The following is an 18,298-nucleotide window of genomic DNA, read 5'->3' as shown; positions in this document are numbered from 1 at the left end:
TGCACACTGTAGATGAAATGGGCTGTTATTATTACTAATTTACTGACAATTGTGGCAAATAGCCTCTGATAAGATGACTTATATAGTGATAGAGGACAAACAGGCTCGGTTTTAGCCACCAATTAAAAAAAAAATGAAAGTTCACGTGGTCAATCGAGTCTTAATATTTTGTTTTTCACTCATTTTCAACACCATCAATCAGTTTTGTCAATCATTAATTGTACTTGAAAACCTGCCCCCTTTTCAATGGCAAAATCGAGCAGTCTTTTTGCAACATCAGTGGCAGAAGTTGAGACCACATTCACTGCATAGCCATTGTAAGATTTTGCTTATCCGCAGGACGAAATTGTCCTGACTGACTCTCCAATTAATGAGTTAAGCTTCCCCTTTACCGCAGCCGACTAACGCCGTATACGCCAGGGGAGAGGAACTTTCTAAGCCAGTGTCGAGATGAATTTACCTAGGTGAACTAGCTGCCTTTATTTTTACGAAACCAATCCGATCTGCCCTCACATAAGGGGGAGGCTATAAATGCTTTTTTGGAGGAAAACCACCCAGGAATGAGTTTAAATAAACATTTATTGTACATAAAGGAGATATCTAATGATATCTATTGGATATAGTGTCAGGGAAGTTGCTTCATGGCCAAATAAAAGTCTGACAGTGTAACTGTAGATCTGTCCTTGGTCTTGCTTAACAGAACCTTAAGATTGTCACCAAACTGTTCAGAAGTCAGCATCTTCGGCTTTCGACCTTCAGTGTTGAACATCCTGAAGACATGGCTTGTTCTGGGTAGTGACACTGAGGTATCTCTGGCATATGTTACTTCGTCTTTCATTCTCTTGGTCTGTGTCTTTAGGTCATCTGCTGTATTCTGAAGGTACTCATGAACATGTTCAGCTGCTGTGAATGGTCCGTCTTGGTCCTTCAATCCGTCCAAAATATTTAGTTGTCTCTTCTCAACGTGAAGCAGATTAGCTTTCTTCTTACGAAGCCCAGCAGCTCTAAGATCCTGCTGGCGTTTGTTCCAGTCTGCAGTAATATTATCCATAATCTTGACCACTGGGCCCATTCTACGGAAACCACTTGAAGCATCTTTTTGGCGCAAGTCTTTAGTCAGCTTTAGTGTATTGCCACGAGATAAAGTGTCCAAACTAGGCTTCTTCTTCAGCCGCTGATCTGTATCTCCACACTGCCTTTCCAACTGCAAGTTGTGAACAGGAGCCCTGTCGATATTCTGGGCTTGTTCAAACACTGGATATTGTTTCTCATATCCTCCAAAATCACAATATTTGCCCCTCTGCATGCCAAGGACATCAGCCATTTTGGGAAGAATTCTGTTTGCCAAAGATACACATTCTTTGGTATGTGTAGTTGCCATCTCTTTGACAGATTAAAAAAAAAATAGCGGGTTGAAGCAGCCTGGTTAAAATTAAGGTCCGAGAATACTGATGGTCAAAGGGCCTTGAATATCTACCATTTTTATGACCACCATGAGAGCTTCTCTCCCTCATTGTCTCCCATCTCAACCAACATTTCAATAATTTAAATCACAGTTCTTCTTTCCTTTATCTTAAACAATTTTCTCTGTTCTCTCTGTTTTAGTTCTTCACACCTTCACCATTACCCAAGAAAACAACTTCCTGTTCTCTCATGGGAAGAAAAACTCATTCGGGCATCGGACCTTCAAAGTCAAAGCACTCAAAGCATACAGGAAAATCACAACAAATACCGTAATTTCTCAAAAATAATGCGCACATTTTTCGAAAAATATTTTCAAAAAGTTAAAATCGAGCGCATTATATTTAGGCATGGGTTAAAAATACAATCACATTGTATAGTCATATACAGGTACATAGAGTGGTAAAAAAAATGTGTGTGTGTGTGTGTGTATGTATATATATATATATATATGTATATATATATATATATATATATATACATATACATAAACACAAATGCACACACTTCTATATGATATTCGATGTCTTGCGTTACACATTTATATATATTACAGTAATGTAGTCCCCCAACCTGAACTCTATGATCTTCTCAGCGAGCTTGCATTTTACGATTGTTAGCATAGAATGTTTGTTGCAACTGCACCAATGATCAGAAACGACTGCCCATGAGTTTGTTTTAACCATAATTAAGACAAAAAATGTAGACTACAAGGCCTAGTTGTGCAGCTGCTTTTAAAAGAAATGTGTCATCACTCGTGACGATGATGCAGCCAACCCAGAAGTCGCGCCGCAGTCCAAAACAGCTCTAACGTCATACGAGCGTCATGGGGAGATTAAAAAAAACGGGAGTGCGTACACATTTGAAATGGTCGCTTTTTTTTAAAATATGCCCATTATACTCATTTCTGCATAGTTTGAGGTCACGTTGTTGATAGCCACCTGACGCCATAGTGAAAGATCCTACAGATTGGATTCGAATGGAGGGAGAGAGGTTACGCTGCGCAACCCAAACTCTTGGGATTAAAAAAGACATCAATGATGAGTTTCACAGCCATGCTCCAATGGTAGCTGCTATGGATCTTTTTCGGATTGAAGATGAGTCAGATGCTTCTTTTGAAGGCTTGGCCAAGGATGTGTAATGTAGTGGATAAACTACTCTATGCACCAACGTTTTATGCACAAATATTTAATGCCGTGTTTAATTAAGTGTTAAATAATTTATATTTTTAAGACTGTAATATTTGTTATCAACAGTATTAAAATGTTGTGCCATCATTGCGCAATTATTTTAGTGGATTGAGGGATTGTGTTCTGACAATGACAGGGACCAGGATAAGTGTGTCCTGTGGACTGCCCCGAAATTATATTACCACTACATCACCACATGCACAATGATTATTATTAATAATTGTTGTACGGATAGTTTTTTGAAAAACAATACAAGTACAAACTTAACAAAATATAAATACAGAACATTCCTAATATTCTGAGCATATGGGTCTCGGCAAATTGGTGGTTCGCATTGTACATTGGTAGAAGGGTTTTCCAGATTTTTTGGGGTCAACTTTGGGGGTGCGCATTATACTCCAGAAATTAAAGTAACTTCCTTCCCTACTCACCCACCAAATTATTTTGTGGTTTTTTTTTGTACATAACCTGAATCAGAATCATGTTTATTTTCCCAGGTATGTGAAGAACACACAAAGAATTTGTCTCTGGTAGTTGGAGGCATTCAATTGCAACAACAGACAGTCAATTGACAAAAGTACTTTTGAGACAATGTGGGAAGGGGGAAAAAAACAACCAAAAATAAAATAATAGCCATTGACCAATAAACGTTTGCCAGTAATGTGGTAATGCCGCTTTTTTGGGACAATTGTACAAAAAGATGCAGTCCTCCAGAAATGACACGAGTGGGAAATGACTTGTTGAAAAACGTCCACTGCAAAGACCATTCTGCAAAGTGCACCGAGACATCAAGAAATGGATGCAGTTTAAAGTGACTAGTAGTGCGATAATTTGGGACAATGTCAAATGTGCAGATGTTGCACATGCTCCTCAGGCACGAGTGGCCAGTGTGAGTAGAGTTTTACTTAGACCTGGGCATTCTCCAAGGCATGGGCCACATTCGGCCCGATGGATGACTATGGCTAGCCCGAGTAAACCAGATCATAAATTAGATTAAAAAGAAAATTATGTATGCCATTCAGTGGCACAGTTGTGCAGCTGTATTGCATTGGCCTCACAGTTCTGAGGGCTGAGGTTCAATCCTGGCCCCACTTCTGTTGTGTTCGCATGCTCTCCCCGTGTGGGTTTTTCCTCTCACTCAAATGGAAATTCTGGTCGACTGATCGACTCTGATCCTCAATAAAACTTGGAAGAAATCAGAGGAAGCTCAAAAACTCCACTGTGACACAGGAAAATTGTTCTGGCATACGTGGAATGCTGATTCCTTTTCTGCTCGATCTATGTAACAGCTGAACAGAGGACACACACAGACACACACACACACACACACACACACACACACCAAAAAGTTGATAAAAACTGCTGTGTTTTCAATCAGACTTTGACTGCCAAAGTCAGAAGAAGTCAAAGGTAAAACCATGTGCTTAATTTGTGGTATAGTGCAACGACAGCAGCTAACACTGGTTCGCTGTTAAAAGACTACAATTAGAAGCATGATGATAAATACAAAAATCTGTGATGAAGAGGCCAAAAAGCTGCAAACAAGGATTATTTTTTTTAACCAAACCTTGCACACCCAGACACAGCAACCCAAAAAATAGAGCATTTTCTGATGGAGTTTATTCACAAGTGCTTACTGGAACCTGTTGCGCTGACATGCCCGGAGAAGAAGAGAGCATTCGAGAACATGCCAGTCTCCCAATGGACTGTAACGAGACGGTTGAGGACATCGCTAGAAACGTGGAGCTTCCGCTGAGGAACATAGTGGCCGACTGACTATTTTTCTCTGCAGATGGATGAGACCTGTGATGTACATGAAATTACCAATCATTTTCTTACATAGATACGTAACTCGAGACTTTCAAAGAACAGAGCAGGTAGCAGCTATGCAATCCCATGAAAGGGAATACCACTGGGAGTGACTTGTGTCCGAGTGACTTGTGTCCACAGGTGATTGGATGTCTCAAGTCAGGTCTGAAATAGGACAAGCTGGCAGGTGTGACAATGGATGGTTGTCCAAATCTGATCTGGAAAAATGTTGTAATCTTGAAGAGAATGCAGGAAAAGACAGAAATGAACTTTGTGCAGAAATTGAGAAATTTTATTCTTTATCATCTAGTGTTGTGTAAATCAGCCGTTGTGGTGCTGTAACTTTGAGGGTCATTCAATAAAAAAGGTGATTTTTTTTTGTGATAAGGATTTCCAATCCAGACAGGTTACTTTTTTTTTTTTTTTTTAGAAATCTCCCAAATCTTTTTTACATGGATTTAATTTCTTTTGCATATTAAAAAAAAAAAAAAAAAGAGTTTTGGCAATTAAAAAAAAGACTGACAACCAAGAAGCATGCTTGGCTCAAATAGCGCTCAGTTATCAAGTTTTTGGTTGCTGAAGGGTGCAAACCAGTAGAAATTCAAAGGAGAATGTCAACTGTGTATGGTGCCACATATATCAGCCGAAGAAATGTCTACAAGTGGGCCAAATTGTTTCAAGAGGGACTGAGCAGTGTTGAGGATGAAGACAGGCCTGGGAGGCCTACAGAAGTGAGGTTTCCTGAGTTGATCAAATCAGTCAATGATCTCATTCAGTCTGACAGAAGGGGGACAGTGGATGACGTTGCAAGGACTTTGAGGTTATCTGTTGGGATAGCACACAAACTTGTCCATGATGACCTTGGCTACTCGAAGGTCAGTTGCCAGTGGGTGCCAAAGATGCTAACTTGAAGAGAAAAAACAGCACAAGGTCGAGTTTTCCCAGCAGTGTCTTTCCCACTATGAGAAAGAGTTTCTGAAGAAGGTAGTCACTTGTGACGAGAGATGGGTTTGGCACCATGAGCCTGAGTCCAAATGGCAATGGAGCGGAAGCATGCAGGCTCTCCAATGAAGAATTTCAAGTCCCAGCAGTCCACGAGTTCCAACTACTGTGAACCACCGTGTGAAGGAAAAGAAGGCGAGGCTTGATTTACAAGTTGTTTCTCTTGTTTTCTTTGTGTAATGTCACGCGCTGCCCTCAATAATTATTCTTGAATTAGTGCCGAACCTACGTAAGTCCCGACCGAGTACGACAATCACTACTTTAGTGTCCTCAAACATCCTTCTTTCAGTCTTGGTGTCTCGGTGCACGTCGAAGGCTTTTAGGACTCGCTAGTCCGGTTTAGCTTAGCTCCCTAGCCGGCAACAAGGAGACACGTTTGTGCAGTCAGATCATCGCAAAATATCGCTCAACACAGATCAAGTGTGTCAATAATTCACACGTAGCTATGTTATGCAAGCGAAGAACTGCTAATTCATTTATATGAGACATGTATTGAAAATCAAATATAGGGCTTACCTTCGTGCAAACATATCTGTTCTGGTTGATTTTAGATGGATTCAGTTGATCATACCATCTCAGAAGCCATCCGCCGCTCTCAACAGATCCAGGGCAGACGCCTGGCCAAGTAGGAGACTGCTCTTCAGGTGACCAACCAGAGACGTCTCGAGATCTGTGCCCGATTAGAGCCATGGCTAGCTTCTCAGGCTAGCGCCGCTAATGCCACGTCGACGGCGCCCGCCACAGTTCCTACCTCAGTCCAGGTTGCTCTGGCTACCCCGCCAGTCGCGGAGTTTCAGCGGTTCAGGGCCACACTTCTCTCCCGGCCTGAATGCTTTTCCGGCAGCACGGGGAACATCAAACCCTTCATCGCCCAGTGCAACCTCCACTTCGAGCTACAGGCTTCTGCCTTCCCGACGAACCGCACGCGACTTGCCTTCATCATATCTCACATGACTGGAAGAGCAGAGGCGTGGGCCACAGCAGAGTGGAGTCATAACTCCGAAACGTGCCAATCCTGGACCTCCTTCGTATGTGCCATGATGCAAGTTTTCTAGTATGCCTTGCCGGAACGCGAAGCAGCAGCGACGTTGATTACGCAACGACAGGGGCAGCGTTGTGTGGCAGATTATGCTATTGAGTTTCGTATCAGAGCAGCTGAAAGTCGATAGAATGAGGATGCGCTTCTTGATGCCATTTTCCAAGGGCTTTCACCCCAGATCCGTAGTCACCTCATTGCAGTGGATCTGCCTACCTCCCTGGATTCGCTCATCGCCCTATCTCTCAAGATCAACCAGAGGCTAGCGATCCAGGGACAAGTGGACGCGGTACTAGAAGGAGAGCAGGGCGCGTCCGCCCCACTGGTTTCCCTTCTGCCGACACCCATAACCGCGACGGAGCAGATGCAGGTTGAAGGGCTTGATGGTCCAGCAGAGGAATGATTCCAACGTCGGCAAGAGGGCTGATGCTTCGACTGTGGACGCCTGGGCCACTTAAGAGCCCACTATCCGGTCAGGCCCAAGCGCTCCGCCCTCAAGATCACGAATCCGGTGAGTGTGAATTACACCGCAGCGAGATCGAGTCGAGCACTGCTTCAAGTCACCTTGAGTACAGGGGGTCGTACTTATCCTGCTAGGGCCTTTATTGACTCTTGAATCTGCTCCGGTTCAACGGCTCCCGCAGTCCAGACCAGTTCGGTTTAACTGACAATACGGCGCCGTGAAAATAGTGACGTCATGTGCACGAGCTCTCTTGGCAAGCAAGCTTTGGTAGGCAGACACTTGTTGGCTTATAACAGTGAATAAGTTTTTAAAACAATCCGTTTTCTCGGTGTAATACAGAGTGTAAGATAAGAATGGTTACCACTTGCGTGGCAGTGGGCTGTCATAATAGATGGGATAAAACAAACTATTTTCATCCATTTCCTGCAGACCCAGGAGGGTTGGCAGCCTTCCAATACCAGCTGTGTTTGCAGTGATGACTTTGTAGAAACTAAATACATCCAGGCAAGAGCGAGTAGAATTTCTTTACATTTTATGTAATCCTAGAGGAAAGATAAGACAGTGATTGATTAATGAATATATTAAAATAAATCTACAACCTGTTCAGTAGATCTGTATTGGTGTATCGATAGGTGACAGTATACTGATCAGATGATCATGATGTGTGGCCTACTGTGCAGCACAAACTAGCTCCAGCATTTTTTTTTCTATAATAACTTTCAGATATCGATCTATATATGTTTTTAGATATTTCAAGTAGCCCCGACTAAATGTGATTGGGTCTTGAACAATGGTTTTAAACATAGTATATATTGTGTTCTTTGAATTTGCAGAAAAAAGTGATCATCCGTTATCCCCAGATTATATTCCAAATAGGTTCAAACATGTCCCAGCAAGTGATGCAAAAGTCTCACAGGTGAGATCTTTCTAAGAAAAAAAGATTGGGTGAGAACAATAAGTCAATGACTCACAACACAGTTTGCTTTTTCACAAATTTGGGGAATCAGTAGCCTGTATAGTATTTTTTTTAATTTGTAAACATATAGTACACATAGAGAGTGACTAATGTTGTAGTGGTACACATGCCTGACTTTGGTGTGGGTAGCGTGAGATTGATTTCCACTCAGTGATTACGTTGATATCCCCCCTGCCACTTATTGACGACTTTTTGCCCAAAGCTCGCGGGATGGCCGTCAGATCTCCTGTAACTCTTGTGAGGATAAGCGGCTTTAAAAATGGATGGATGGATAATACACAATCATATATAATCAGCACATAATGCAGAGAATCGTTGCAATATGGATAACAAGAGTAGATAAAATATTTTGTTTTATGTCTCTGTTTACAGAAGCAGCTGAGACACTTTGATTCTCCAATCTTCGTCCACACGGAAGAACAAAATGAAACCGAGAGTGAACTTACTGTTAGTCCTTCAGTTGAATCTACCGCACAGAGTGACATGAATCTGAATGAGCTCGATAGCATGTGCAGAGAATATCAGTCCCTGAGGAATGAAAATGTTCAAATGAAAGAAAGACATTTTGGCACATTGGCGTCAGAGAATGTTGGTGATATGGAAAGAATGGCACTACCTGAAAATGAAACAAATAATGTTTTGCTGATTTTATTAACTTTTTCAAAATTACACCTAGATGCATAACAAATATTTGTTGATTTAGCATACAAATCTATTTGTAATTAAGTGTACTCATTATTACAGCACGTTTGCAGCTTTTGAAAATTAAAATTATAACTATTACATGTTAATCTATCTTCAATCTGGAATCAAGACAGTGTATACATAAGTGTGTAAAAATATTTAGAGTGGCAGTGAGAACAAAGGATCAAGCTTCTAGCAAAAAGGTGACCATGAACTTGTTTACAAAACTCACAATGAAGTATTTGTACGCATCCAGACTTTAATTGTAGACTTTTAATTCTATACCGCTGTATGGGGAAGGATTATTTATAATATAGTTCTATATGTGGCGGCACGGTGGCTCAGCTGGTAAAGAATTGGCCTCGTTCCGGGTTCAATCCCGGCCCCGCCTGTGTGTAGTTTGTATGTTCTCTCTGTGCCTGTGTGGGTTTTCTCCGGGCACTCCGGTTTCCTCCCACATCCCAAAAACATGCAACATTAATTGGACACTCTAAATTGTCCCTAGGTGTGTTTGTGAGCGTGGCTGTTTGTCTCAATGTGCCCTGCAATTGACCCCTCCGTACAGGGCACTTAACCACGCCTCCTGAAGTGACGTCACGTTACGTGCGCTGACGTCAGACAAACAATTAGGAAAAATATCGGCGCAGCAAGAAAGGAATAGAGCGAAATTGTCCGATTTACCGGCTGACTTCTCACTCGCATTCTTAGCTAACAGTGAAATATCGTTGAAAAGCAGACAGCAGGGCTTCAAGTATTTCAGCGAGGGGTATTTCAATGGTATTTACATGCATATCGACGGAGAAACCATTGATATTAGCGCAAGATCTTTCCAGAGTCAGAGGAAGACCGAGAAGCCACATAATATAATATATTATAACCCAAAGACGAATTCGGCATTGACAGTTTCCTATTTTCGTGTTACATATCACACTTGTGTGCAGAATCTGTATGTTTATCTGTATAGCCGTTTGTGAACCACCGTATGAAGGAAAAGAAGGCGAGGCTTGATTTACGAGTTGTTTCTCTCGTTTTCTTTGTGTAACGTCGCGCGCTCCCCTCAATAATTATTCTTGAATTAGTGCCGAACCTACGCAAGTCCCGACCGAGTACGACAATCACTACTTTAGTGTCCTCAAACATCCTTCCTTCAGTCTTGGTGTCTCGGTGCACGTCAAAGGCTTTTAGGACTGCTAGTCCGGTTTAGCTTAGCTAATTAGCCGCGAACAATGGGACACGTTTGTGCAGTCAGATCATCCCAAAATATCGCTCAACACAGATCAAGTGTGACAATCATTCACACGTAGCTATATTATGCAAGCGAAGAACTGCTAATTCATTTATATGAGACATGAATTGAAAATCAAATATAGGGCATACCTTCGTGCAAACAAACAAAGTCCGGTTTAGCTTCGCTCGGGAGCGCCGAACAGAGACACATTTGTGCAGTCAGATCATCGCAAAATATCGCTCAACACAGATCAAGTGTGTCAATCATTCACACGTAGCTATATTATGCAAGCAAAGAACTGCTAATTCATTTATATGAGACATATATTGAAAATCAAATATAGGACTTACCTTCGTGCAAACATCTGTTCCGGTTGATTTTAGATGGATTCAGTTGATCATACGATCTTCCACAAAGTTTGATCCATCAAAGACATTTTTCGTACTCTGTCTTCTGTTCCGGTTGATTTTCGATGGATTCAGTTGATCATGCCGTCTTCCACAAAGTTTGATCCATCGAAGACATTTTTTGTACTGGGTCTTCAATTTTGGAAAGGGTACGAATTGAACTCCACCAACTAGCCTTTCAGGATACCTGTCGTTACTATTATAAAGTCTGTGACTACACCTCTTAACCATATTGTTAAACCGTATTGTTAAAGAACCCAAATACGCGATACAACGCCAACAGAAGCTATACTGGACCATGCAGCCAGCGTTGTCTGAGATTTGAGTCCAAGATTATGCAGATCTCTGGCCTCTGATTGGTCAGTGACGCGGATTGCGCAACATCCACGGAGGGGTCAATTGGCTGGCAACCAGTTCAGGGTGTACACTGCTTTCTGTCCGTTGACAGCTGGGATAGGCTCCAGCACTCCCTGCGAACCCCGTGAGGATAAGCAGCAAAGAAAATGGATGGCTACATGGATAGTTTTATATACCCAGATAACAGATGGTCGGATAATTGGCAGCACTCATAAAAGAAGAAAACCTCTCTATCGGTAGTCTGTATGGATCACTCCCGATGGACTTTATTTTGTTCATATAACAGGCATTTGACTGCTGATCCAAATGGTTGGTGTTGTAAGTTAAAGAAAATTCATCACGGCATTCACTTGTGCTCTCCATTATGTAGAAAAAAAGAAAACGCAAACAATACCAACCAAATCCTACGCTAGCGCGTCTGGATTTTTCTGCAGAAATTTGCCCAACAATATGACTGCACAAACAAATGCATCTGGTCTCGTGATGTCACATGCAAATCCTCAAGAGAGCTCGTGCACCTACATCATAAAATCATGTGACCTCGACATATTGCCAGTCAAACATAGCATTGTTGCAAGTGAATTGCGTTGAGACAAAACGAAAATATGTTTTATAGCATGACGCCCAGAGTTTTGTCCGATACCGTTAAACATTTAGAAGGTGATAATAAATGAAGGTACAAGGAAAAATGACAGAATACCATCTGAAAAGATCGATGGATTTTGGCAATTAAACGTGATGGATGGTGTCCAACCAAATACGCAAGATTATGTAGCGATCACTTCATTTCAGGTAGGAATTATTCTTAATCTCAAATTATGAAGTATTTATAATGGCAAATTGACTTATTTGAGAACATTGAGCATTTAAAAAAAAAAAAAAAATAGATGGTGTGTGTGTGCATGTGCCCGCAATACACTTCCCTGTGGAGGAGCTGACTCCCCGTCTTCATTTTTTTTTCCAATCATAGTTAATGAATGCGGTTTGTGTAAAACCAGGGGTCATTTTTTTAAATATTGGTATTTGTATTGAATACTCTGAAAAGATTCATGGATTCCGGCAAAGGTTAACGTGTAGCCTGTTGCAGAGGCCATCGCTTGTTAGCTTAACCCCGGTGAATAAAGCTAGTACTTAACCGATTCTGGTGAAAAGAGACGACACTCACCATTTCTTAGACAATGTGAGAAAGTCCCTTCGTGTTCGCCAGTGTTAATCGTTTCTGCTCCGGTGGCCTGACTGTGGTCGGGAGACGCAGGGGAGAAGTCTTCTCTGGGGCCGAGGTTGCCCTCCTTGGGGTTCACTCCTTTCTCGTGTCGCAACTCCGAAGCTCAACGGCGGAAGTAGTAAAATCACGGAGCATCGACTTAGTGTTATACTCGCTTTATTTTGTTTTTGCACACAACAGTTCCAGGTCGCCATGAATCAATTTTCTTTTTCCGCCCACACTACCTTCTGACCAAAAACGCATGCGCAGTCCGCCTCACCCACACAACACACACGCCCACCTATACGAAACCCGCAACAAGCCGAATACGCTTCCGCGATCACGAACCATTAACCCGTCACTATGTCGGATTTATTCCAAAGAAGTACTTGTATGCATCCACACTTTTCTTCTTCTGTGTAAATCTCGACGACTTATTCACTAGATACATGTGTAGATCCAGTTATCCAAGACAAGTGGAAGTCAATTAACATTCCAATTTCTTATGGGCGAAAACATCGACTTCGGCTTTAAATATGGGTCCTCTATGCCAAGTGTCTCTCATTTTTCCATGTTTCCATGTTTATTATCACCTTCTAAATGTTTAACGGTATCGGACAAAACTCTGGGAATCGTGCTAGAAGACATTTTCATGTCATCTCCAACCGATTTAGCATTTGAATAATGCTTTGTTTGACCGGCAATATGGCAACGTAAACAAAAGTCATGTGATTTTATGACATTGGTGCACAAGTTCTATAGGGGAATAAAGTTGATGATTCACACAATGAAGTTATGGGAAAGAGTAGCACAGATGCATTATTTGCCTTGAGGATGCCAGTGGAAAAGTATAGAAAATGTCAGGAGTACATTGTATCTTTGTGCATCTAGAGAAAGCCTATGACAGAGTACCAAGAGAGGAACTGTGATACTGCATAAATCTGGTGTGGCTGAAAAATATGTTGGAAAAGTACAGGACCGGCGGTACGGTGGATCAGCTGGAAAGCGTTGGCCTCACAGTTCTGAGATCCTGGGTTCTATCCTAGACACGCCTGTGTGGAGTTTGCATGTTCTCCCCATCCCTGCGTAGGTTTCCTCCAACATCACAAAAACATGCAATATTAATTGGACACTCTAAATTGCCCCAAGGTGTGATTGTGAGTGTGGTTGTTTGTCTCAATGTTCCCTACGATTGGCTGGCAACCACTTCAGGGTGTACCCTGCCTCCTGCCCGTTGCCAGCTGAGATAGGCTCCAGCATGCCCTGTGAGCCTTGTGAGGATAAGGGGCAAAGAAATGGATGGGTGGATGGATAGTACAGGACATGTATCAGTGCAGCGGAACAGTGGTGAGGTGTGCTGTAAGTGTGACAGAAAAATTTATGGTGGAAATGAGACTGTATCAGGGATCAGCTCTGAGCCCCTTCCTTTTTGCTGTGGTAATTGATCGGCTGACAGATGAAGTTAGCCTGGAGTCCTCTTGGACCATGATGTTCGCAGATGATATGGTGATATGCAGTGAAAGCAGGGAGCAGGTGGAGGAACAATTTGAAAAATGGAGGCACACACTGGAAAGGAGAGGAATGAAGATTAGACGAAGTAAAACAGAATATCTGTGAAATGTGTAAGCTTATTTTACACAGGGTACACCCAGAAATTGAATACCAGCCAATCGCAGGGCACATGGAGACAGACAACAGTCGCACTCACAATCACACATAGGGGCAATTTAGAGTGTCCAATTAATGTTGCATGTTTGTGGGATGTAGGAGGAAACTGGAGTGCCCGGAGAAAACCCACAGAGGCAGGGGGTGAACATGCAAACTCCACACAGGGAAGGCTGGGATTGAACTCAGGTCCTCAGAACTGTGAGGCCAATGCTTTGCAGCTCATCACTGTGCCGCCTAATATTAATAGGAGAATCTTTGACCAAAAACTTGGGAATTAAAAGTTTTCTCTCCTGTGTGTCATAATTGACAATGTGTAGCTGTCTAGTGTAATCCACCTGACAGCTACGATGTATAAAATGTGACTCTAGTAATTACCACTTCATAGTACAGCACATTCCTTTTCCCTCTTAAGCTGCCAATCCTTTTAATGTTGGATTTTGTTGATGAAAAAAGTAACGTTCAGAAGTGAATTAGTTGTTTACCAATTGTTTCAAAATGTATTTTTCATTTTCCTGAGCATGCATTCACTTGGCCCAATGTTTTAGTAATGTCAAAGTCAAATAAGTGAATCATTGGTTGAAGCACTGGAAAGAATGACTTTTGGTGGTAAAGTTTATGTGATCCTTAATAAAATACACTTGAAACAGTGAGGCTGACTCCATTTGCTTGTACCTCAAATCGATTCTCCCCATTAAAAAATCTTTAATCCATCGGAAACCCTCCAAAAACATAATGCCCGCACTTCCAAGCAAAACTTGGCCCAAGCGACGAGGCTGAAGTGAAAAAATTCCAAATACAGGCACTGTGGAGGATCACAAGCAGATGGCCTCTTAACTCCGTGATCAGATAGTGACCACACGATGTCAAACTCTCCTCACTCTGATGAAGATGATAAAAAGTGTGATTTGACATATAACAAATTAATGGAAATGTTCCCATTGTGGGAAACTCTTTTGCTTCTAAGAGCAAATGACAGATTTCCTGAGGATGGTGAAGTTCCTAAAACTCTTAAGGATGACTTGCTAACAAGAAAGAAATTATTCAACATGTCATCGACTCTAACAAGAACATTTAATATTGTTTACCATTTCAACCATTTGTATACTCACTATCTGGTGATGAAAAATGTGGCTCGTCAGTCTCTAGATTTTCATTTTTTATGTGATAAAATAAATATTGGCACAATAATAATTATTATTTTATGCTGTGCAAGTTAACAATATGCAGTATTATTTTTATCCTGTACTGCAACAATTGTCACGCAGTCATTGAGAGCAGATGTACAGCCTCAGCCTGAAGACGTCCTTGGAAGAGAACTTGGACCGAAAGTCCCAACCGCGTCCGAGCAGCAAGGAGGTTGAGAGCCAGAAAAAGCCCTCGGACATCATTGGCTGGACCTGGAACAGTTTTTCCAAATGGTTGAATGACAAAAGATCTTCAAATGTGCTGCTCTTAATCAAATTCTATCCCTTTTTATGTTACTTTTATGCTTGAGGTCATTTTGATACTCTTTGGGGTTTACATTGGGAAAAAAGATTGAATTGTCAGAAAATTTCTCCAGAGGGCTTCTTAAATCCCAAGATCAACTTTTCCTGTAGTAAAAAATGTGACTGCTTTTGAAACCTGTTTCGCTGAATCAAAGTTGTGTGGCTTGTTGGTCGAGGCCAGGGGTATGATTTTTGCTTTGGGTGCGAGTGTTCTGAGGTTCAAATAACAAATGAGCCCATGTCAAAGGTCTTTCTTGACAAGGGGTGCTCAATGCGTCGATCGCGATCGACCGGTCGAGGCAGTCTTGGTCGATTGCGGGACGGTGTGCCCCCCTCAAAAAAAAGTCAGCCAATGTTCCCTCTTAACTGTGTGCGTGCGCAATTGTGCACCGCTGATGCAGTCTCTTCGCAGACATTCTGCGTTGTGTGCAAAAAAAACAATCCAATGCAAATTGAGAGTAGAACATACAGCTATTCAGTTTGTGGCATTTTGCAATGTGATTCAATGAGTGAGGGTTGACTGGCTGTTACATCCAATGGCACAATTCACATACGTACTGTAAAAACTGAAAAGAAGAAACCACTGGTTTCTTTTAGGCAGCACACGGAACTTTCTCTAACAATGACCGCTGCCCCACCACACTTGATTTTTTCTAGTTTAACTTACACCCGCCCCCCCCCATCCTTGCTCGTAAAATACTCACGCTCACACAATGTGTTTTACAATGACAGCGTCCACCACCGCTGCTTTAGTTCGCAACACAGTCTGGGAAATGTAGAGCAAAGACGAGCTAGAGATGCTGCTTATGTTTACTTTCGATATTAATGGAGAAAGTTAAAAAGAAATGTTGTTGTTTTAACATGTAATGACTGTCGGAGTATGTGAATAATCGAAGAAAAAGTGGTTAACCTGGACGAGATTTTCTCTTTTTGAGTGGGAAAGGTCTGGTCTGAAGCCAGCCAAATCAGAAAGTGCAGGATGAGATAGGGTGTAATTTTAAAATTCCATCTTGGCACAGCCTGATCCAGGATGAAACCACACAGAATACATTGCACAAAAAGCTAATTCTGTATTTTAAACATACATCTATATTTATATATAGTATAATATATCACAAAACATTAATAACATAACATTGGGAGCATCACACACACACACACACACACACACACACACACACACACACACACACACACACACACACACACACACACACACACACACGCCACCCGTTGTTGGTTGCTTGTGAGGGCTGGCTGCTTGAAAAGTAGATCTTGGGGTAAAAAAGTCTGGGCTCCTCTGCTCTTGACCGTTTTCAATTGTCATGTGGCAAAAAGCTAAATTCTCTGGCTTGTTGAGCATGTCCAGTGCTCAACAAGCCAGTGTGTAATGTGTAAAACCATTTTTGTGATTAATAATTCATTTAAGTCATTGTCATGTAGGGACATCTGATGGTGGTACAGAGGTAACAGTCTTTTTGATAAAATGAGGGTGAAAAATGGTAACAAGTTACTGTGCTATATATATATATATATATATAAATAACTGGTAACTGTGCTTTAATAAATATTCATTACCGCCATTTGTCTGATCATCCTGTTTATGAATTAACATCTACTGTACATGCAGTTTACCAAACACTAGCTGAGAAGAAAAAGCAGCAACATGGGAACGACAAGTGTTTTAACATACATCGACGCCACCACAGAGAGGGTTTGTAACTGTGCGTGAACAATTATCTGCTCGTTTATGGCATTCCAAAGCAGAATTCCTCTTGACAGGTTGGCTGACAGAGAAGAAATCTGTGCTATGTTCGGAGAACAAAGCTGCGCACTGAAGCCAACACACAGCTACGGAGTCACGCCACCAAGGGGCTTCGCACCCTGAACGACTCATTCCGATATTAACACCTCCGTGTATGAGAGCCCTGGATGAATGCCTTTGGAAGATGCACAGCCCTGTTGTCCTCAAATTTGGTATCAGTTGCTGTTTTCCAGCAATCTTGACCTTGTGTGGATGCTGTTGTATTTTGTCTATGTGGTCTCATTTTTAAAACTTAACACCGTATTCCACAAAGGAAAGGTGGCGGAGATGTATCCTTTAATGATGAAGAATGACAGTGACGATGATGATTTTCTGTTAATCTTGTTCGACTTGTTTCTAAATCCAGATTGAGTTGAAACATTTTTATCTCTGGGTATGTGAATTTGTTTTCAGTAAAAACTGATTTTGTAACTGAAAATCATTGGGAGAAGTTATAGGATGAAGAAAGTATTTGACCAAAAACATGATAAACGGGGGGGGGGGGGGGTGTATTACTATTTTAGTTGTTCAAATTGTTTTATCATGCAGTTGTTTGTCTTGCTCTGAATTGTTCTCCCTGTGAGCTGCGTGCAAGACTTAAAGTATGACCCAGCGACACCTGGGAGGCGATACCCCCCTGCCGACCTCAAGCAGATACTCCTGTACACTGGGAAGCAATGTCTCCATTGTGACCTCAGCGCGATCCCTTGATGACCATAAGCACATACTCCTCAACAGTGGGAGGCACTGCTCCCCTTCCACCACATGCGGATACTCCCAAATGCCATAAAAATGTCTTGAAACAATGCCGTTTTCTCTCGTGGGTTTATCAGGACACTGTCCAACCTTGAAGAAACATGTACCTTAGTGTTTATGTTGAGGTGGGTCGAGCCATCTGTACTGTGTAACCATCTAACCTGAGAAAGCAATAAAAGAGGAACAACACTTTGGCTGACTTAGAACAGGTGTTGGCGTTGCAGATGGTCAGTCAAATCTGTTTTTCCTCGAGAGCCAAATTGAAGACCTCTCTTGTCTCTTCATTTGCATAATTCATCCAGCGGTTGGGTTTAAACCTGACAGGTACAGTGGCCTCCATTATTATTGCCACCCCTGGTTAAGATGTGTTTTTTATCTTAATTTTTTATCCTAAATAATATGGGACCTTAATGAAAAAAAAAGAGAAAAATCCAACCTTCAATAAAAGTGCATTTATTCAGTGGGGAAAAAAAATCCCACATAAAGAAATAATTATTTGACATCAAATAATGTGTGTCACAATTACTAGCATTAGTACTTTGTACAACCCCCTTTTTGCCAACAAAACAGCACCTAATCTTCTGCTATGTTTCACAAGATGGGAAAAGACAGAAAGAGGGATCTTCAGCCATTCCTCTTTGCAGAATCTCTCTAAATCATCCAGAGACCTGGGTCTTCTCCTCTGTACTCTCCTCTTCAGCTCACCCCACAGGTTTTCAATGGGGTTGAGGTCTGGGGACTGAGCTGATCATGGGAGGAGCTTGAT

General features: G+C 41.8%; 1 protein-coding gene across 2 annotated transcripts in view; it reads right to left on the bottom strand.

The window, feature by feature from the left end:
• LOC133493287 (uncharacterized) overlaps nucleotides 1-18,298 on the bottom strand; it is a 63,055-nt gene that overhangs the window by 8,484 nt on the left and 36,273 nt on the right. The window contains exon 5 of one of the 2 annotated variants that reach the window (XM_061806490.1): nucleotides 14,598-14,882. The exons of the other annotated variant lie outside the window; for it this stretch is intronic. Coding sequence (XP_061662474.1) covers nucleotides 14,743-14,882 — 140 coding nt within the window. The 3' untranslated portion in view covers nucleotides 14,598-14,742. Of the gene's footprint in view, nucleotides 1-14,597; nucleotides 14,883-18,298 lie in introns of those variants that run through there. 2 annotated transcript variants of the gene reach the window in all.

This window comes from Syngnathoides biaculeatus, chromosome 20 (assembly GCF_019802595.1).
Source record: "Syngnathoides biaculeatus isolate LvHL_M chromosome 20, ASM1980259v1, whole genome shotgun sequence".
Taxonomy (NCBI): domain Eukaryota; kingdom Metazoa; phylum Chordata; class Actinopteri; order Syngnathiformes; family Syngnathidae; genus Syngnathoides; species Syngnathoides biaculeatus.
The sequence above is the reverse complement of the archived record's forward strand: the minus strand, read 5'-3'. Positions and strand labels throughout refer to the sequence as shown.